The 21,389-nt window shown below is 47.3% G+C and overlaps 3 protein-coding genes and 1 long non-coding RNA gene across 4 annotated transcripts; all 4 read left to right on the forward strand.

Annotated features, from left to right (window-relative positions):
• The first annotated feature begins 3,573 nt into the window (after window positions 1-3,573).
• On the forward strand, window positions 3,574-5,276 carry gpr17 (G protein-coupled receptor 17). Its single transcript, XM_067229991.1, has one exon. It carries the CDS (start codon window positions 3,574-3,576, stop codon window positions 4,606-4,608), a length of 1,035 nt encoding a protein of 344 aa, XP_067086092.1. The 3' UTR covers window positions 4,609-5,276.
• Window positions 5,277-6,777: 1,501 nt separating this feature from the next.
• Window positions 6,778-17,631, forward strand: inpp5d (inositol polyphosphate-5-phosphatase D). The gene is made up of 27 exons (XM_067229674.1): window positions 6,778-7,102; window positions 7,811-7,874; window positions 8,621-8,756; window positions 8,902-9,064; window positions 9,176-9,316; window positions 9,576-9,666; window positions 9,932-10,009; window positions 10,221-10,298; window positions 10,531-10,654; window positions 10,968-11,074; window positions 11,339-11,441; window positions 11,670-11,866; window positions 11,968-12,085; window positions 12,223-12,319; window positions 13,001-13,139; window positions 13,742-13,850; window positions 14,171-14,259; window positions 14,560-14,641; window positions 14,733-14,822; window positions 14,980-15,090; window positions 15,221-15,300; window positions 15,607-15,694; window positions 15,786-15,932; window positions 16,086-16,149; window positions 16,233-16,445; window positions 16,628-17,079; window positions 17,189-17,631. Exons 1-27 carry the CDS (start codon window positions 6,963-6,965, stop codon window positions 17,236-17,238), a joined length of 3,351 nt encoding a protein of 1,116 aa, XP_067085775.1. The 5' UTR covers window positions 6,778-6,962; the 3' UTR covers window positions 17,239-17,631.
• A 5-nt stretch (window positions 17,632-17,636) lies between these two features.
• On the forward strand, window positions 17,637-19,821 carry smx5. The gene is made up of 5 exons (XM_067229675.1): window positions 17,637-17,852; window positions 18,166-18,233; window positions 18,602-18,632; window positions 18,750-18,809; window positions 19,139-19,821. Exons 1-5 carry the CDS (start codon window positions 17,763-17,765, stop codon window positions 19,262-19,264), a joined length of 375 nt encoding a protein of 124 aa, XP_067085776.1. The 5' UTR covers window positions 17,637-17,762; the 3' UTR covers window positions 19,265-19,821.
• A 207-nt stretch (window positions 19,822-20,028) lies between these two features.
• LOC136936273 (uncharacterized) lies at window positions 20,029-21,122 on the forward strand. Its single transcript, XR_010875046.1, has 4 exons — window positions 20,029-20,085; window positions 20,238-20,312; window positions 20,530-20,592; window positions 20,660-21,122. It is a non-coding gene; the product is annotated as an uncharacterized lncRNA (long non-coding RNA).
• Window positions 21,123-21,389: the final 267 nt, after the last annotated feature.

Raw genomic sequence — 21,389 nt, forward strand, 5'->3', positions numbered from 1 at the left:
CATGTATGAAAGATATATTACCCCTCCACACACACACACACACACACACACACACACACACACACACACACACACACACACACACACACACCAGCAGGCGCCTCCTCCACATCTGGGGACACGGGGATCATTATGTTGGGTGGCTCAGTCTGTGATGCGCCACTGTGGGATGAAAACCGACAAGGGCCCCTCTCTCCCCCTTGTCTCCCCTCTCTCCCCCCTCCCTGTCACCCTCGCTTGTTTTCCACTGGCTCTCCCTGGCGGGGGGGGGGGGGATAGGGGGATAGGGGGATAGGGGGGAAAGGGGTGATGGGGGGCCCTGTCTAGAAACTTCAGACCATCCACAAAGGCTCATCTCTCAGACTTTCAGACAGTCATAAAGCCCTCTATCAACCACACAGTTCATCTTCTATCTAGTGATCACAGGGAGGGAGGGAGGGAGGGGTGGAGGGTGGGGTGGAGGGACGGAGGGGTGGAGGGATACATGGATGGATGGAGGAGTGGACGGGGGATGGAGGGATGGAAGGCTACACACAAAAAAAGTCATGTGGTGAACCACTAGGTCTGGTTTCCATGGCGCCGTGCCTGACGACTCGTTGCTACTGAGGCACGCCATGTCTTCTCCCTGCCGCTGCTCGTCATTCAGGCTGTTGTTAAGCAACAAGTGGCCCTCAGAGCGGGAGAGAGAGAGAGGTCAGGGGTCAGACCAGAGCCTCCCTGATGGGACGCGGTTTCTGTTATCAAATTTGTTGAGACACAAAAGGAGCCACAGTCTCCTTCTCAAGAACATGGGGGGTTGAGGAGAGAGGGGGGTGAGAGAGGTTGGGAAGAGGGGTGTGAGAGAGGGGGGTGAGAGAGGTTGAGAAGAGGGGTGTGAGAGAGGGGGGTGAGAGAGGTTGAGAAGAGGGGGGTGAGAGAGGGGTGTGAGGGGGGAGACGGGGGGGAAGGAGGGAGGAGAGTCGCAGCATTCTTGCAGCTCCTCCCAGCCTCCCGTCTCTACTCTGCTCCAGGAACAGACGTGGCGAGAAGCTATCCTCACCCTCTCTCTGCTGTCCTCACCCTCTCTCCTGCGCTCTCCACTCTCTTTCCACTGCAACACCAGCTGTTGTAAGAGTCAGACACACAGCCAACTAGAAAACCAGCCAGACAGTCAGACTACTCTCTCTCTTCCTCTGGACAAACCTTGGACAAGCACTCTGTGAAGAGATCTGGACCAGCAGGTGAGTGTGTCTGGTGTGGAGGGGTAGACGTCTCTGCAGAGCAGCAGGTAGGTGTTCTCATGGTGGGGTCGTTTCTGCTGTTCATCTGGGTGATGCGGGCTGTAGAACTGAAAACTTGTTGATAAGATTTCTCACGGGAGTCCCCCTGGGTTCACCCATAGCTCATCTGAAATATTCTTAGTCTATAAAGATTGTCAGGACGGGTGTCTGTGTCTTTGGAGTTGAGTGGATTAATATACTTTTATACTTTTTATAATGTGTGCATGCACACATTTCCTCATGTTCACCTCTGACCCAATGTGTGTAAGAGCAGGGTTGGTCTGGGCAGGACCGGGTGGTTGAGGGGTAGGTCTGCTCTGGGGGGGTAGATCTGCTCTGGGGGGGTAGATCTGCTCTGGGGGGGTAGATCTGCTCTGGGGGGGTAGATCTGCTCTGGGGGGGTAGATCTGCTCTGGCTCTGGGTGGTAGATCTGATCTCTGAAAACACTGCCTCACCCCCCAAGAAAATAACAACTTTCTGCTCTTTGTGTTGGACGGAGCTCTTGACAGATTTGCACCTGCAGATTTTCAGAAGGGAGGCTGTTTGTGGGTTGTGGGGGGGGGCAAGAAGAGGGCATTTGATTCTTTTGAGGATTAAACCTCGGGGGGGGGGGGGGGGGGGGGGGGATTAGCGGTCTGCCCGGCGTGCAGCTTCTGTGTCCTCCAGGAGGGATGGCAGCTGTGATCAGGAGCCCTGGAAGCTCCGTGCTCAGGACACAGAAACATGTTCCTTCCAGCCTGTTGCCCAACATCTCAGCTGAAATATGGGTGAACCTGCTGTGTCACCATGGAGAAACCGTATCAATCTTATCAGTCTGCATCACCTTTGTGTAAATTACCAAAAAATACCCTGCTCATCTGCCTCTCTGGGCTAGCTGCTCTATCTGCCCCTCTATCTGCCCCTCTATCTGACTGACCAGGAAGCTGCTTCTCAGAAGGACAAAGAGAGTTCTGAGCGTGCTCTCGTCAGGAATTCTCCCAGAGGTCAGAGGTTGCTGACGAGCCCATGTTCTCGTTGGGAAAGTGTCTCCTGACCACATTGCCTGATCACACGTGATGTTGTTCCTGTGTATGATTTAGCTTTTCTTTATTAAACTCCTCAGAGAAACACTCCTCCGCTCAGACATCTGTGCTGTGACACGCCCTCCTCTGCCACGCCCTTCCCTGTGTTTATCTTGGACACTCTGCACATGAAGATGTTTGGTCTCAAAGTTGAGCTAGCCTTCCTCATCTGTCCTGTGGGTCCAGAAGTCTGCTTTGATTTAACGCTGCTAGTCACGAATGCAGCAGGGCTTGGGCGTTTGTAGTTATACTTTGAGAGCAAACCAACATAGTAAACATCCTAATGAAATGGAGAGCTTGCTGCTAACAGCAAGGTTGAGTGTGATGCTGCTGGAGTGTTGCAGATGGCGTGGGTCAGTGGGGCGGGGCTTGTATGAACAGAGGGGGGCGGGGCTTGTATGAACAGAGGGGGGCGGGGCTTGTATGAACAGAGGGGGGCGGGTGAGGAGATGATGGAAGTGTTTTGGGGGGGGTGGAGAACAATCAACTACTCTTAAGGGCATCTCAACATTCCCCAGAGATGCTGTCATCTCCGTCACCTACTGTGCCTGACAGAACGCCAAAACACAACTCCTCCTCCCCCCCCCCCTCCTCCTCCTCCCTGTCTTGTGACAGGCTGCACTGGCCTCAGAACTCTGCTACTCAGTCAGAATCTGATGGATCTTCAGACAACACATGTACTTCCTTCCAGGGTTCCGCATCTGATACGACTGCTGTGAACGTTCCTCTGCTCCAGGTCTACTGGGGTTTTAGGTGTTAGTGTTTAGTGTTAAGTTTGGTGAATCATCTTCAAATGTGACCTTTCATACACAGGAAGTCTTATATTATTTAAAGAAGTACTTCAGCTTAAAGAGTGTGAGGTCGTGGTGTAAGTGTAACATCTGTCAGATGTCACATTCTCTATTTCCTTTAGAAGCACCCAGAGAATTCCAATCAATAGAATCTTTACTCCATCTCCTCCTCTACTGTGCTCTCTCGACTACTCAGCTTCACTTCTCTACTGTCCTGTACTCTCCTCTAAATGCCTCTCATCTTCTCGTCTGGGGGGTCAGATGGCTGAGCGGTTAGGGAGTTGGGCCATTAATAAGAAAGTTGTTGGTTCGATTCCCGGTCGTGCAAAATGACGTTGTGTCTTTGGGCAAGGCACTTCACCCTACTTGCCTCGGGGGGAATGTCCCTGTACTTAGTGTAAGTCGCTCTGGATAAGAGCCTCTGCTAAATGACTAAATGTAAATTTCTTCTCTTCCCAGTGATGACCGTGGAGTCCAGCACTCTGGGGGTCCCCACCTCCCCCCTCCTGCCCTCCAACCTGTCGTCCCCAGACTGCCCCCCCACGGAGAGCTCTGTGGAGGACTTGCTGTTCGGAGGCTATTACATCCTGGTGTTCCTCCTGGCCCTGAGCGGGAACAGCCTGGCTCTCTGGGTCTTCTCCCGGCAGAGGGCTACTTCCTCTCCGGCCAACGTGTTCCTGCTGCACCTGGCGGTAGCTGACCTGTCCTATGTCATTGTGCTTCCCCTGAGGGCCACGTACCACCTGGCCGGGGGACACTGGCCCTTCGGAGAGGTTCCCTGTCGCCTGGCTGGCTTCCTGTTCTACGTCAACATGTACGCCAGCCTTTTCTTCCTGGCGTGCGTGGCGGGAGACCGCTACCTCGCCGTGGTGCACGCCGTGCGCTCTCTCAAGATGCGCCGCGCCCGCACCGCCCACATCATCAGCTTCTCCCTCTGGGTTCTGGTGACCGTCTCCATGGCGCCCCTGCTGGTCACCCGGCAGACGGTGGAGGTTGCCGGGGTCACGGTGTGTCTGCAGCTGTACCGGGAGAAGGCGTCGCGCCGCGCCCTGGTGTCCCTGGCCGTGGCGTTCACCCCGCCCTTCCTCGCCACGCTGTCCTGCTACCTGATGCTGGTCCACAGCCTCCGCCGGGGGTCCCGCCTGGAGCCGGCCCTGCGCTCCCGTGCCCTGCGCACCATCGGCCTGGTCATGCTCATCTATGTGGTCTGTTTCCTGCCCTACCACGCTAGCAGGGCCACCTTCATCCTGGGCTACGCACACCCCGACGTCTCCTGCAGCGCCCGGCGAGGTCTGGCGCTGGCCAACCGCCTGACCTCCTCCCTCACCTGCCTGAACGGGGCGCTGGACCCCCTGGTCTACCTGTTTGGGGCAGAGAAGTTCCGCGGCACGCTGACACGGCTGCTGTGTAGAGAGGCAGCGGCGGCATCCGGAGCGACCAGCGGAGACCTGAAGGGAACGCATGAGAGCTCTCTCAGCGCCAAGTCAGAGTTCTGAGGTTCTCAGGTTCTGAGGTTCTTATGCTGTGTTCACACCGAACTCAAAGTACATTTTTCGCACGGCGAGATTACATGTCAAGTCAATGCAAACGCATTGACACATTTTCAACTCAAGAGAAATATTCGCGTGACGCTGTATTTGCGAAGGTTTATCAATGTTGAGATGTCACTGACGTCTTAGAAGAAATGGAGGGCAAGAGTATTGCAGCTGTCTGTGGGCGTCCTCTGCTATAGGACACTACATAGTGTTTGTTTATAGTACCGGTAATCATTTCAGACATGGTTGACGACTTCAAAAAAACGGTTGGCTCCTAGCAATTTGCGCAAATAAACACAAATTAACGCAAAGCGAAAATTCGATTCATTTGCACGAAAAATTTTCTTTGCGTTTAGTGTTAACACAGCATTAGGTTCTGATGGTCTGAGATTCTGATCTTCTGAGGTTTTGAGCAGAATTACAGAGAGGTTTTTTATTATATTGCTGTGTCTATCTCTAATGCTGTATTTCTTATATTGTGAAAACCAGACATGTTGCTGGTGTAACGATAATGGTGCACAATGTGGTCATGTTTTCTATGCAAATTTAATTTCCAAACCAACAAATAGTAGCTCTTAATATCCTCTAGGAATATTTACAGGATTTTATAATGAAAATAATCATTTTCAGAAATGTCATGTATATGTTTATCTTTCATATGAATTATCAAAGTAACTAACATATTTGCCACAGATTCCAAATAATAATGTGGAGACCATTTCTTACTAGAACAAGCTGATGTTCAGGAGTCCAGTGTTTCAGTGTTGTACTGTACATTTGTCAGTCTGTCTCACTTTCAGAATGAGTTTGTATTTGGTGTGTTCCTCAACCTGCCTGAGGGTTATTCCACCACTGCTACAGCCCTGAACCAGCTTGTAGAATAAACACCCTTTTCATGCTTTAGACACGTCTCATACTGTTTGAGAAGGCTATGGTATAGCCAGAAGCATTGCCTTCTAATCAGATTTTTTATACTGTGTTAAACCCTCATTTATCCTACTGTATTGTTTGGTGTCTGACTGGGAGTCACTAAACAGCTCCATCCACGAACATCCCACCTGCTGCACAGACAGGCTGGCTGGACTGGTTTGTGGTGTAGCTGTGAAACCTTCTGTGTTTATTGAAATGATGTATATTTATGGGCGGCTGTGCTGTAAATAAACGTGGATGCAAAAACACCAGCTCTGTTACGGTTTACTGAACACCTTTCTTTTCCCCTCAGAGCTCTCTGTACAAGGCCCATATAGCAGCCCTCAGAGCTCTCTGTACAAGGCCCATATAGCAGCCCTCAGAGCTCTCGGATATAGCAGCAGGTTCTGCTAACCTGGGTTGCCTCAGTGCTGTCCTCACCGCTACAACACTTCTCTTTTCTCGTCATGTGACTTCTGACTGTGGTGTGCCAGAAGAACTTTTTCTGCTCACATTTCTTTGCAACATTTCCTGACCACTGTATCAGCATTGCAAGACTTCTTTCCCCACCCCCTCTTATGAGTGCATATGTTAACAGTGTCTATGCATTTTCTCACTATACCAGGCTTCTCTAATCATCTGTGGACATCTATACCAAAAATGTGGTTATCTGTATGTATATATACATATTTGGCCTGATAGATTCAAGGACTCATACACAGTATATCACAAAATCTCGTAATATACTGTAGATATGTCCTTGAATTGTTCAGGCTAACTATTAAAACAAACTTTAGCAGCATCACACACAACTCAAATATTGTGTTTATGATAACATTCACATGAATGTTCCACTAAGAGAAGATCTCAGGATGTTGTTTCAGGAGTCGAGTGTCTCCCTGGTCATTCAACAGAGCTGATGCAGTGACATAAATCTTACTCTGCATCTAACTTCCTCTTTTCTCGTCCTTGCCATTCTCCACACCTTCAAACTATCAAAACTATCACAGAGGTCCTCAAGTGTTTTTTCTCAACCGGGCTTCTCAGACTGACAATGGCTGAAAGATTATTCTGTTTAGTCTGTTTTAGTTAATTATTGAAAGAGAGAAGAAAAGGGGAGAGGTAGCTGTGAGCTTCTGAGTGCTGCTGAATTCAAAGTGCAGCTGTTAGGCCCTCCTCTCGCTCAAATGAGGAAGTTCTGTCACTTTAGTAGTAGCTTCCTTTTTACAGCTCTTGCCCTGCAAACAGGAAGAGAGAGGGAGAGAGAGAGAAGGAAAAGCACACGGCCGCACAGAAAGATGACAACGGTCAGCTGAAGACACAGTGTTCCACCAAGGAGAGAGGAGTCCGTTTTCGAGGGCAGATGCACCAGCGTGGACCTCACGGCTTCTCCTGAGAGAAACAGGATGTGTTCTTATCAGCCGTGGCACCACAGCAACATCACTCGCTCCAATGCCGAGGACCTCCTCTCCAAGGCAGCGAGGGACGGCAGCTTCCTCCTTAGAGACAGTGAATCCATAGTGGGGGCCTACGCTCTCTGTGTGCTGTGAGTAACCCTACAGGCTGTCCTCTTCTGGGGGGGGGGGGACACACGCCTCTGAGCACCACAGGGGGTCAGGGACCACCCCGGTGTACGCTGAGCAGGAAGAGTCCAGTTTGGTTAGGATCCTCGTTCCGTGTTCGGAGCTCATAGCGGTGTGGACGCCTCGGCCCACCTCTGATCCTTCACATCCAGGAAGGATGGCTTTTCTTTTTACATTTACATGCAGCTCCAGTTATCTCCAGTTAAGTCCAATTAAGGGTTTGTAGAAGACAAGGGGGTTGTTTAGTCTGATCTCTTTTAGACCAAATGAGATTAGTAGTTTTTTGAGTTTGCAAACGATTCAAGCTTATGGTTTACTCTGAAAAGAGATTGTAAACATTTTGGAAAGTGTTCTGTAACCAAATTGCAAACTGTGAGTTTCACGACTCTGAGTTTCAATTTGTCAGAGCTGCTTCCTACACAGCTAAACCCATGACTGTGTAGCTAGATAGCTTCATTTGAATAACCCACACACACCAAAACACGTTTCAGCTGTGTGAGCCTCGCTTTTGTATTGAGGCTGTTTGCGTTTGGGTAAACTGGAGGGAATTAAGGGGTTTGTTTTAATCTTGATCACCTCTATAGCCTGACAGATATGTTGCTATTGTTCTCGTCACCTCACTCCAGCGCTGAACACTGATCCAGCACGGCTGATGTCTCTTCTGTTCCCAGGTACCAGAACTGTGTGTACACGTACAGGATCTTACCCAATGAGGAGAAGAAGCTCTCTGTTCAGGTGGGTTTGAGAATACTGCAGCTCTGGTCAGTCAGGTATTGGCCCTAGCCCTAACCCTAGCCCTAGCCCTAGCCCTGCAGCTCTGGTCTCAACCATCTCCACTCTGGGAAGGAATCTATCAGCAGGCGTTCAGGAAGCTGCTTAAAGCTGCATGTTATGCCTCAAGCACCAAACTTCTGCTTTTATTTTTCATTTCATCAAAAATAAGAAGGCTATAGCACAGCCCATACTGTCAGCTGTGAAGGTACATGGGGGATTGAGGCATATTACTGGTAAAGTGTGACACCAACTGTTTATTCTGTTTTTAAGGGGACAGTGGGAGCACTAATGTGTCCGGTAACAAGTCCTTCATTGTTAGACTGTAAACAATCTGTTTCTGTGTGTTGGTAGTGAACTCATTATCATAGTGATACTTCCTTGTTGGAATTGTTGCCATTCATTTAGGTTATTTGGATAGAAAATGTTTTAAGTTTAAACAATCATTTTCTTCAGTTAATCCCCCACAAAAAATCCCCACAAAAAATGAAACATTTCAGCTGGGTGGGATAAGGAAACCAGCTGACATGTTCTTGAAGGAGCTTAACCCCGGTGGAATGTCTGAGAACAGCTTATGGGTTGTGTTATGGGTGGTGTTATGGGTGGTGTTATGGGTGGTGTTATGGGTGAGGAAGAGTAACACACCCAGACGGTCTCTCCCAGAGCACCAGGGAGCCTAACCTGCAGCCGTGTGTCGTTGGTCCCTCCAGGCTTCTGAAGGAGTCCCCATCCGGTTCTTCTCCATGCTCCCGGAGCTTGTTGAGGCTTACTACAGCCCCAACATGGGCCTGGTGACACACCTGCAGTACCCTGTCCCCAAGGAGGAGGAGCCGGAGGAGGAGCCAGGTTAGACGCCGCCCCACCCCCTTCCTCACTGCTGCCAGCACTCTGCGTCACACAGGAAGTCGTTTGCATATCCGTCAGCAACAGTAGGTTGCACACGTGAGCTGAACAGCCCAGAGGTGATCCCCACTGTGGTTTGTGGTTTCAGAGCAAGTCAGCTTGCCTCCTCAGCTGCCGAGGAGAAACTTTGGTCTGTCGGCCATCGAGGGGAAAGAGGGAGGCTCGGCTGGGGATGCCAGGGGGGCAGATGTGACCTCCCTGTCCCTGACAGACACCTACCTGCAGAAACTGCAGCACATGGACATGAGCCAGTAAGGTCACCTTCTTCATGAAACACACACATTTTATTAAGGTATTTAGGGAATGTGTGGCACCATCTTTGTAGAGAAGTGCAGAGCCCCAGTAGTGTTCCTGTGTTGCAGCATTCCAGACGACCACCAGAAGGCCATCCAGGACTACTTCAGGAGCTCCCTGAGCCTCGACGCGGAGCTAGTGCACGGGGGGAACCCCAGCCTCCCCCACCTGAAGAATCTCACCATGAACATCTGTAAGCACCTGAACAGGTACGCTCTCAGCTGAACAGGTACGCTCTCAGCTGAACAGGTACGCTCTCCCCGTGTTCTCACTAACTGTTCCTGGAGCTGTCCAAGAGAGGCTGGGAGACACAGCTGCCACAGCAGCGTGTGTGTGACAGCCAGGGAGGGTTGTGTTCAAAGTGTCGGGTTGGGAAGGGGGGGAGGGGTAGCTGCCGTTTTTGTAAAAGTGGTGGTGGGTGTGACATGTCCCTCATATGTATAATGAAACCTTCCCCCCTGGTGACAGCGAGATCTCTCGCACCCTGCCAACCCTGGAGACCTTTCAGCAGGTCTGGGACCAGCAGCTCTCCCCAGGACCTGCTCGTCTCAGGAGTCAGGTAGGTGGCTATTTTGCCAAGCTCCTGTCCAGAGCCTCAATGCTAGTTTTTAGCTGGTGTGTAGATGTTCGGCATAGTATAACCCTGTAACCTTTGAAGGATTACATTTTTGATGAACTCTGCTTAATAACAAAGTGCAAGCTTGGTGATCTAAGAAGCTTTTAAAACGTTACCCAACGAGAGAGTGAAAGGGTGTTCTTCACAATCATGCGTTTTTGAGACGTGTGACTGAAAGTTTTTGTTATTATCTTCTGCTTTCTGCTAGCTTTCTGCTGACTCAAGTCAATCAGTATCCTTCAGACTTGAACAATTGACACAACTGCTGTACTCCATAGAAGACAAGGTAATATTGAATCATCTTGTACTCAGAGTTTACCTTTATCACTGACTTATTCACCTGAAATTGAGGAGCGTTTTTCACCCAGCTATTAATAATTGTCATCAGTGAAGGAAATCTCTGTGGATATCCTCTTACATTTTCACCAAACACGCATTGATAAGGAGCAGTGCTGTGCATGGTCACTGACATGCCTGTGTGCTTGTTACAATTTCAGGCCAAAAATGCTGTGTTTGAATCTGTCGGTTACGAAGGAGGTCACAGGAAGTCTCTCATACCACCTGTGACGTTTGAGGTAAAAATCTCAACATTTCCTTAGAAGAAGCTTTTATCCATGAAGCTTTTATCCACGGATTTGAACCTGTGACCTCTGACCTGTTACCTCGAAATCTGAAATTAAACGCTCTGTCATTGAGCCATACCCAGTGATGTTCACATGTAGCGGGGAGCAATTAGCTAAACATGTTGAATTCTGGGATGTTTTGGTGTGGAAGGGGTAGGTTCCTGTGACCTCTTGGTTTCCACAGGTGAAGTCGGAGTCTCTTGGCATTTCAACCAAGATGTTCCTCAAGGTGGACATCGAGAGTGGAAAAGTCTACTTCAAGAAGTCAAAAGACGGCCCCGAAGACAAATTCTTTGTTCACAACAAAAGTGAGTGTTGTTGGTTGACACCAAGACGTGTTTGTTGGTTCAGGTGTGCAGGTGTGCAGGTGTGCAGTGTGTGCAGTGTGTGCAGGTGTGCAGTGTGTGCAGGTGTGCAGATGTGCAGGTGTGCAGTGTGTGCAGGTGTGCAGGTGTGCAGTGTGTGCAGGTGTGCAGTGTGTGCAGGTGTGCAGGTGTGCAGGTGTGCAGTGTGTGCAGGTGTGCAGGTGTGCAGGTGTGCAGGTGTGCAGTGTGTGCAGGTGTGCAGGTGTGCAGTGTGTGCAGGTGTGCGCAGTGTGTGATTGTAGGTGATGTTGTTTAGTCCTGCAGTTGGTGAAATCCCAGAACGTGCATCCGAAACTGGTTATCGTCGTGGAGACAGAGAAGGAGAAAGTGCAACGCAAAGAGTTTGTGTTTGACGACTCCAAGGTGACGACATAAACATCATCGTGCTTACATTTACATTTAGTCATTTAGCAGACGCTCTTATCCAGAGCGACTTACAGTAAGTACAGGGACATTCCCCCGAGGCAAGTAGGGTGAAGTGCCTTGCCCAAGGACACAACGTCAGTTGGCATGACCGGGAATTGAACTGGCAACCTTCGGATTACTAGCCCGCTTAGATACTGAGTGATGACCTCGTTGTGATGTCACCTGCGTGTTGACCTGCTGGTCTGTTTGTGTTTCCGTCAGAAGAGGGAAGGTTTCTGTCAGCTGCTGCAGCAGATGAAGAACAAACATTCTGACAAACCTGAACCTGACATGATCACTGTTTTCGTTGGCACCTGGAACATGGGTAAACAAATAGTAATACTCTCCTCAATCTTCTCATCAAAATACACATTTGGCTTTTCTTTCAAAACCAACTAATTGTTTTGTAAACAAACGATACATTTGTAAACTACGTTTTTTCTTTTTAAATCTATCATCTTAATAAATCAGATCTAGCTGAGCTGTATTAGCAGGCGGGGTCAGAATTTCTCTCTCAAGGATGCGACCTATGACCTCTAACCTCTGGTCCCAGGCAACGCCGGCCCTCCCCAGGACATCTCGTCGTGGTTCCAGTGTAAGGGTCAGGGCAAGACGCGCGACGACACGGCTGACCACATCCCCCATGACATCTACGTGATCGGCACCCAGGAAGACACGCTTGGGGAGAAAGACTGGGTCGACACTGTGAAGAACACCTTGAGAAGCATCACCAACATCAGCTTCAAACAAGTCAGTCGCAGCCAGTGGCGGTCCTAGCACGTTTGGCGCCCCGGGCAAGGGGCAAGGTTTACCCCCCCCCCCCCCATAATGTGATTTTGTGTGTTTCTCAGATGGCCAGCCAGACCCTGTGGAACATCAGGATTGTAGTGCTGGCCAAGCCTGAGCATGAGAACAGGATCTCCCACATCTCCTGTGACAGTGTCAAGACAGGCATCGCCAACACGCTGGGTGAGTCCAATCCTCTCCTCCCGGGTTCGGTGGATTACTGTAGGGTGAGATTTAGGGGGTGGGGTTGGTGGATAGGGTTAAGGTAAGGTCGTTAGGGTTAACACACATCACACCACGTTTGTGTTTTTCTTACGCAGGAAATAAAGGAGCGGTGGGTGTGTCGTTCATGTTTAACGGGACGGCGCTCGGGTTCGTCAACAGTCACCTGACGTCAGGCAGCGAGAAGAAGCATCGGTGAGGGACAGTTCTTACAAACTTTGTCTATTAGGTTTTACATAACATACTATTTTGTCATCAGGGCATTTGTTATAAGTAAGAAAGAATATTCCCTTTTAAGAAGTTCAGGTTTTCAGTCATAGGAATTATTTAGTCCTGCTCCTCTTGACAGTTTCTTAGCAACCGGTCTAGGATAAATAAGTCCTGATCCTGTGAGCTAGCCTAACCTTCTCGTCAACAACATATGTAGGCTAACATTATTCAACTGAAATAATATCTCATTATAATTAACATTAATTAATAGTGTCAGGATCAATGTAATGACCAAGCGCCCTCACTGACATCATACTATATTATCTTATCAACAGACAGGTGACAGTATGAAAAGTTTACTGGTCTAATATGAGATAAATCAAGTCTAACATCTGATTGAGGGTTAGCTAACTCAGGCTAACGCTAACCCTCCCGAGGCCACTCTCTCCCGTGCTAGCGTTAAAAACTGGTTTTGTAGACTGTCTGGTTGGTTTCCTGAGTGTCTATTCTTGTTCCTTCTGAAACATGATTAAACTGAATGATGCAACGACAGTGAGATATGAAGCGAAAGGAGAACTGCGTGGTCAGTTTTAACGCTTTCAATAACACAGTTCGGCTTATAAAGTTAGTAAAGGTATGTGTTTTGGTGGTGGGGGTTGTTGTCAGACGCAACCAGAATTACGTCAGCATCCTACGGTTCTTGAACCTCGGAGACAAGAAGCTGAACCCGTTTGACATCACCCATCGCTTCACCCACCTGTTCTGGCTGGGGGATCTGAATTACAGACTTGAGATGCAGTCCTCGGTAAGTATCAGCAATCAGAATCAGAATCAGAATCAGAAAGGGATTTATTCGCCATGAAAGTTTGCACAGACAAGGAATTTGCTTTGGCAGGAAGGTGCATACAATAAACATATACCTAAAATTTAAATATGTGGACTAACTATACTAAGGGTACATAAACTAGCAGTACTAAGTGGGATAAATATAAGTTGCCGTAAATTACAATATAAAAATACAAAAATACAAATATTACAAAAAACTGCAAAATCTAACTTCTACAAATCTGTAGAAGGTAACAATATCAAGCCCAAGTATAAATCACATTGATACAGTCTTATCTCTCCATGAAAACAGTGTTTATAATAAGGCTAAGGGGAACTTTGTGTTTAAAATAGTCCAAAACTTTTTTTTCTTCTACATTATGGAGAGATTGCTGTTTTGTTTGTTCCCTGCACGTCTTGTTTCTTCTCGAGAGTTTCTTGTGAGAAGCGTGGGCAGTGTGGAGGACAGGGTTTGGGTGAGCCTCTAAACAGCAGCAGTCCTGTATGCTAGCGCTGCTGTACTGCCACTGCTGACATCATCTAACAGGAAGAACCACTACTTTGCATTGTCTGCGTTCACAGGAAGCAGAGAGCATTGTGACAAAGATCAAACAGCAACAGTATCAAGAACTGCTCGCCAAAGACCAGCTCAGCATGGAGAGGACTGAGGGGAAAGTCTTCCTACACTATGGTATTTCCTCCATGGTATCTCACTGTACACCACAAATGCAAATGACAATTACAAAAACTAACATACGAATGAGGTATTACTGAAGTAAAACAGTAGTCACCTTCTGAGCAAAATGTGAAGAGACTGGGACGTTTTGTAAGACTCAGAGTGCAGCACAAGCTCAACGACCTCCCACGGGGACATTAGCAGGGCGCAATGAGTAACAGAGATACAACACAAAAACTCTTGTTCTTCACGTGTTCTAACGCGAAGGACGAGAGACGTGAAACAGCTCCTGTGAGACGTTCTGGAACGTTGTTCTTCTTCTCATTCCTTCACAGACGAGGAGGAGCTCACGTTCGCGCCCACCTATCGCTTCGAGAGAGACACAAGGGAGAAGTATGCCTACACTAAGGCCAAAGCCACGGGGGTAGGACACTGTTTATTCAGATGTGTTTTCCTCTTCTGGAAAAACCGAACCCTTCCACGACATAGCAACACACAAACACCAGGGTGAGGAAGTCAGCAACACTGTTTATTGATCTGGGGGTCGTCCAGGCAGGAGAACCTGCTCTTTGGTGAACTCTGGTTCACGGGAAAAATGTAGGCTGGGTTCACTGCCACAGGATGAGTTGTAAGCGATCTTTGGGCAAGGCCTGAATCCTTCCACTTGTGAACATGGAATCTCCTGTGAAACAGTCGAAGCGTCTTTGCTGTTCTCCCTTTGCAGACAAAGTACAACCTACCTTCGTGGTGTGATCGTGTCCTGCGCAAATCTTACCCCCTGGTACACGTGGTCTGCCAGACATACGGTGAGACTGGGAGCACGTGAAGCCATGCCAACACCCGTAGGAAACTGGGATTTTTCAATTTAATTCAAATTATGAAAAATATTTTTTTCAGGGTGCACCAATGACATCATGACAAGCGACCACTCGCCTGTGTTTGCAACGTTTGAGGTTGGAGTGGCGTCACAGTTTGTGTCTAAAAATGGTAATTATTATAATGACACAATTAATTTATATTTTACAATGGACAAGGATGTGTTGCACTACCTTATGAGATGTATCAAACTAAACTTAAGACTTTGTGAGAAACATTTTCCAGGATGATCCAGTATTGTGGTCGACATTTTATTTTAAATTTTTAGATCCTAATACCACATCTGAGGGTGCTATAAAGTTCATGAACTGCGTTGCCAAACTCACAACAAAGTCCAAGACCAAGTTCTTCATCGAGTACCACTCCAGCTGCCTGGAGAGTAAGGCCTCATTCTGTTACATTTCTATAATATTTACATTTATTTAAAATCGTATTTCATCACGAAAGGGGCCTAATGGATTTCATGTACCAAACCCAGAATATCAGTCTAACACCTTAAACATCCACAGAGTTTGTCAAGAGCCCAGAGGGAGAGAACCAAGAATGCTCAAATGGATCCATCAAAGTTCGTTTTGGAAACCAAGTTGAGGTAATCTAATCTAATTTAAGGGGTCAGATGGTTTAGCAGTTAGGGAATCGGGCTATTAATCAGAAGGTTGCCGGTTTGATTCCTGGCCGTTAGAAAAATGATGTGTCCTTGGGCAAGGCACTTCACCCTACTTGCCTCGGGGGAATGTCCCTGTACTTACTGTAAGTCGCTCTGGATAAGAGTGTCTGCTAAATGACTAAATGCAAATGTAATCTGAGAGAGTCTCGGTTTGTTCTTTGAGTAGGTTGATGATGTTGTGTTGAAGCAGTATGGTTTTTCAAATCCGACGATCTGTTGTGTTTGAAGCTCACCCCCATCATCTCCGACCCGGAGTATCTTCTAGACCAACACATCCTCATCTGCATCAAGTCCACAGACTGTGACGAATCCTACGGTAAACAGGATTTTTTTAAACAGGATTTTAAAGTGGTACAGCTATGCACAGCCTCACAGAGCCTGACGTCTCTGTGTCGTCGTGACTACAGGCGAGGGCTGCGTGGCGCTGCGGGCTGCAGAGTCCTCCTACACGGAGTTCCAGATAACACTGACTCACCACGGAGAGAAGACGGGATACCTGACGGGGGGGATCCAGCTGCGAACCTCCGAGGGCAAACAGACCGAAAAGCTGTACGGTGAGTCCGCATCACGGCCGTCCTAAGAGACAGCTTAGTGGTTAAAGTACCTGGCTGCCGACCAAGAGGACACAGGTTCAAATCCGTACATGAATGCTGAATGATTCAACTGGGATTTCACTAAACTTGTTTTGACCTTTTTTTTTGTTTTAGATTTCATCAAGGTGGGAGATGATTCTAGCGGCAACAAAGGCAGAGGAGGCGATCACACCAGCAAGTGAGAAGTCTCTCCTGAACCAAGCATCATCCTGCAGGTGATCTAGATAATGATGTCACTTTCTCTCTCTTAATCTTCATCAGATCGTCATCAGCCTTTCCCGCTCCAATTGACATCACAAACCCCAACTACATGGGAGTGGGTCTGAAGTGTGGTTCTGCAGGGAAGGGCTGGAGCTACAGCAAACCTCACAAAGCAAGTCCAGGAGGCGGGCCCATGGGCAAGGATGGGAACCATGGCAACCTCTCTCCCAAAAAATCGTACGACTCCACACGAAGCCCCCCAGGAAAGCCAGCGTGAGTCCGCCTTAGCTGAGAACTCTTTTTTTTTCACAACGGTATGTTGTAGACTTGTTTCTTTGTGTATTCAACAACAAAAAGGACACTGTCCAATGCTACGGCCATGTTCTCACTGCTGAGTTTGGTGTTGTGGTGTTGTGTGAAATCAAACTCTGCACGCCCCACCTGTGTTCCCTCAGAGCTGAGGATGAGTACCCGGCTGAGATGTTCGACAACCCCCTCTACGGCTCCATGGGGAAGGCAGGGACACGAAGCAAAGACCCGGAGCCTCAACGCAAGGACCAGCTGGCGCCACCAGACGCCATCTTCTCCTTCCCCAAGCCCCCCGACTCCGTGGAGCCTGACCGACCCCCGGTGCCCACCCCTCGGAACCGCTCCTTCACCTGCTCAGAGACCAAGCCCTCGGCCGCGGCCCCCGGCGTCTCGCAGCTCCACCTGACCAAGAAACCGGTGATGTCGTCTCGTTCTGACGGGGGAACGGCAGCCAGCCGGCCCCCCCTGCCGCTGAAGTCTCGGCAAGGCCCGGCTCCAGAGCTGCAGCCGTCCCGGCCCAGAGACTACAGAGAGAGCTCGGAGATCCACACCAAGCAGCGCCACGCACCCCGGTCGGGGCAGCCGCTGCCCAAAGATGGTAACACCAAACTGTCCCTCTTACATTTTCTTTGCTTCATAAACTTTGCTACATTTTCCCCCCCCTTCTTCTTAATGTGAGACATATCTTTCTTATTTTTCCTCCCCAGTGCATCCTGACGCAGCTCAGCCCCCGAAAATGGGTCGTTCTGTGAGATGATTTCCTGTTTGGGCCCCTGGGTATCACTTCCTGCTCTGCGAGTTATAACTGTGATTGGCTAATGAATAGGGGCTACAGTGGAGAGAATTGCCCAAAATGAACTCAAAGCGTGCCACTGTTGGTCTTCCTGATCCTCCATGTTGTTTAAATCAAACAGATCTTTACTTTTGATAGTCATTACAGAATTCCACCTATGGTATTGGTAACACAGAAGCCATATGTGTGTTCAGAATTGATCTTTTTTGTCTTCCGGCCTTGGTGGATGCTATTTTGCACACACTTCACAAATATCGTCTACTACGAATCATTTAAATTGTTACATCCGAATTTGTCTGCCTTGCTTATGTGTGTTATGTGACTTTGGTTACAATAAACTAAAGGGAATACAAAATATTTGCATAATAAGTTGATATCTGACTTGACGCACGATTGTCCTTAGTAAATGCTGACATCTGCTGTAACTCTGCAGTACTGCGGGTGTTTCTTTCAACGTTCACGAATCTGGACATAATTGTCGCTGTTATATGACGTATCAAACTTTCCCCCAATGGGTTTTCTACAACGATAATTGTATACGTCATCAACCCGAGACAGAAAATACAGCGCCGACAATGGTGAGAATATTTCGTTCCTTTAAAAAGTTTACAAATTTTTGTGTACCGTACATGTATTTAACCGACGCAATTTTGTAAGCATCGCGCAATGGGATAACAATTAAGCTAATACATTAGTTGATCAATGAATCAATCATTTTATTGCCAAATGCCCATACAATTAGCTCGCATCGTTAGCTAGCTGGCTAGCCTGATGAGCATCACCTGCATTTCCTGGCGCAATCTATCAGACGTTTATTATACGTAGAAACATTTATCATCATGGATACATTCACTGCTTGCTTCTTATGGAATCATATATTTTGCATTACAGCTTTTCTACTCGTTTTTCAAATCTTTGGTGGGTAAGGACGTGGTAGTGGAGCTCAAAAATGACTTGAGGTAAGTGTTGATTTATTGCTATATTGCAGAGCTGTCAACGAGTAGCCTAATACGAATAACAAAAAACTACCTTGTTTGCGATGACCTAGGATTTGTGAAAAGTCTCAAATCAGATCCTTTTTAAGGCCATCACAACCCAAACAGGGTGTTATATCAAGTGTACTGTACTACAGTCCTACTACTCGCCACTGTTCCTGCTACTTTTCAATTAGACTGTTTGCGCATCACTACCGCCGTGGTAGTATTAGTATTCCCATAAATAGTTACTGATACGTCGTAAACACCTGTTATACGAAATTTTCATTGATGGAATTACTAGTAAACGATACAACAACGTACGTTTGTATGACTTCTGCGTTCCTTTTCAGCATCTGCGGAACTCTTCACTCAGTTGATCAGGTAACCAGGCAGCTTCTGGCTCTTTCAATTTAACAACCTTACAAACACCACACCTTCAGTGACGCTTTATCTAACCAATTTCCACGCTCACTGTTTTGTGTAATTTTGTTTTTTCAGTATTTGAACATCAAACTCACAGACATCAGCGTGACAGATCCAGAGAAATACCCACACATGGTGAGTGTTCATGCATTGCTGCACACAGCATATGTCACATGTCAGACAAGGAACAGCATTTGCCTGTCTGATGCCGTATTAGAGTACATCATAGGGAGGAGGGGTTGGGGGAGACAGGACTCCTCAGAACAAGATGGCGTCACCTGTTTCTTGATGCATCAAAGCAGCTGAAGCTTTTTGGTGGAACCTCAGGTTCAAGTGTCACGTTGTCAGGTTTATCTCCATTTGTAACAAGGTGCAGGCAGAACTCTTTGGTCCTGCTCCTCCTGACAGTCTCCTAGACGCCTGTCCAAACCTGCAGTAGATAATCGAACCCTTGTGTCCTCCAGCTGTCTGTGAAGAACTGTTTCATCCGGGGCTCCGTGGTGCGCTACGTGCAGCTGCCGGCGGATGAGGTGGACACACAGCTGCTTCAGGACGCCGCCCGCAAGGAGGCCATGCAGCAGAAGCAGTGATGTCATCAGTGATGTCATCACAACTGGCTTGACTGGGGCGGGGGGGGGGTGGAGGTCTTTTGACACATCTAATGTCTGTTATTTAGAATCATGTTATTGCCGTTGGTCCCTTAGTGAAGGTCTTTTAGGTTAGTAGAGATATTAATTCCTCTGGGAAATTATTTCTCTTCTCTCTATTGGAACCTTTTTGGGTTCCGCTTAACTTTGAATTTGTTCTTTGACTGAGGTCACTGTCTAGGTTACACACTCCAAAGTGAGGCGATAGCCTTGGTTTTAAATAACGTACGTTTATGTTTAGATGTGACCAACGAAGGTAATTGAAGAAAAGAATTGTCTTTCTTTACATTGTACAAATTAAATATGTTGATGTTTTGTGTTTTTTTTGATAGAATAACTTCTGTTCTACGCCAAGGTTTATACACGCTCTTCTGAATCTGCCAGTCATGAATTATGTTTTTGTTCTTCAGTTTAATGATTTTCTGTTTCTAACCTCCAAGGAAAAACATTTGTGATTAATTTTGTTATTGTGTGAAAATAAACCTTGGTTTGATCCTTGCTACCTGTGTTTGACAGTTGATGTAGTATGATGCGTGTTGTGGGGGCTAATTTACGGGTACTTGTCTTTTTACACCTTACTTATGGAGTATCTGAGAAGCTATCAGATAGGCTAGTGAAACTCACAGGATATGAGGTCACTAGTGCACACGTGTACGTTATTTAAGTGGATGGTAATTGCTTGCATGCAACAACCATCTTTCGGCGCTATGCTCCCGCTTCCCGCCTGTTTTCTCAGAAAAGACAAGTCCAGCACTGACACCATGGTAAGACTACCTGCAAATATGTTTGTCCGATATTGAGTAATTAGCATATAGAGGAAGATATTGACCCATCAGTGACATAACAAATGTCTATATTATTGATGCGGCCACACTGTAAGGGTTAAGCTTAATTGGTTGTGTGTTGTGGTCCACAGGAGCCTCGCGCCACCGGAGGTGAACGGAGAGAGAAGCGTAGACACGGCACCGACACGGCAGCTGTAGGTGATGAGGTGAGGACCTTCTACTCGAGCAAGCTGTGAACTAGTGTTGCCACCCGTCCCCGTTTTCCCGTGATTGTTCTCTTTTTTTCGAACGACTGTCCCGGTTTTTTATTCTTTAACTGGACACGAATTGTCCCGTTTATTGAGAAATTCTCAATTTGAGTTTCATAAGTTTTAAATTAAACCTATACATTACTACAACTAATAAACTACCGCCGTTTCTTAGATGGGTGAGACTCGTGGGGATTCTCCACCTAGATCCACATCAGGAGAGTTTTCAGATGAAGAGGTATTAGGTCGTCTCTATATCATATAATGATAGAGGTTAAGTCTTTGACATCGTTGCTTTTCTGCAGATATCGACCAAGAGAGAGCAGCATTTGAGACTAGGACCAGCAAACCTCGATGACACGTTGCCATTCGACCCCCTAGACTCACACCGCACCCAGCGGGAGGTAGAGGACTCTCTCGAGGTCTTTCACCCAGAATCTCTCGTGCTCAAGTATTTTGATGTTGACAGACCGTCTGTCGGTTAATAAGATGTTTTTAAGAATGTTTAAAGAATTTTTATGAATAAAATTTTATTATTTCCTCTGGACCTTGCGGTAACATCATGACACCTTGAGAAAACAAGTTTTGGGGGTTAAAGTTATACTTTAACTAGGATTAGTCTCTTCCTGAGGGCGTTCATATTGGTGAAATATATTTACAAAAGGCAATAAGGATGCAAGTTACTAGCCTGAGCCAATATCCACGATAGAGAAGAGAAATTATTTTCTCAGTTTTGGGAGATTAAAACTGTCAGAAAACATGGATGGGTTGCAAATAAATGTTTCATAGAAATGACAAGCGGCCTTGTTTTTCATGAATTACTTTATTTTCACGAGTAAAAAAACAAAACGGGGTGACATTACAGAGGTGAGCAGAAGAGGTAGGCTTAAGCTAAGTTAAACCAACATGTCCACGTTGAAAATATCCCTTTTTACAAGAAAGAGGTACAGCTTTAGCTTGACTGATAGTACCGTGCCAGTTAAATCCATGTTGTGTTTATTAATCCTAACCTCTTCAGTTTGTCCAGAGAGTTGT

The sequence above is a fragment of the Osmerus mordax genome, chromosome 26 (genome assembly GCF_038355195.1).
Source record: "Osmerus mordax isolate fOsmMor3 chromosome 26, fOsmMor3.pri, whole genome shotgun sequence".
NCBI lineage: Eukaryota > Metazoa > Chordata > Actinopteri > Osmeriformes > Osmeridae > Osmerus > Osmerus mordax.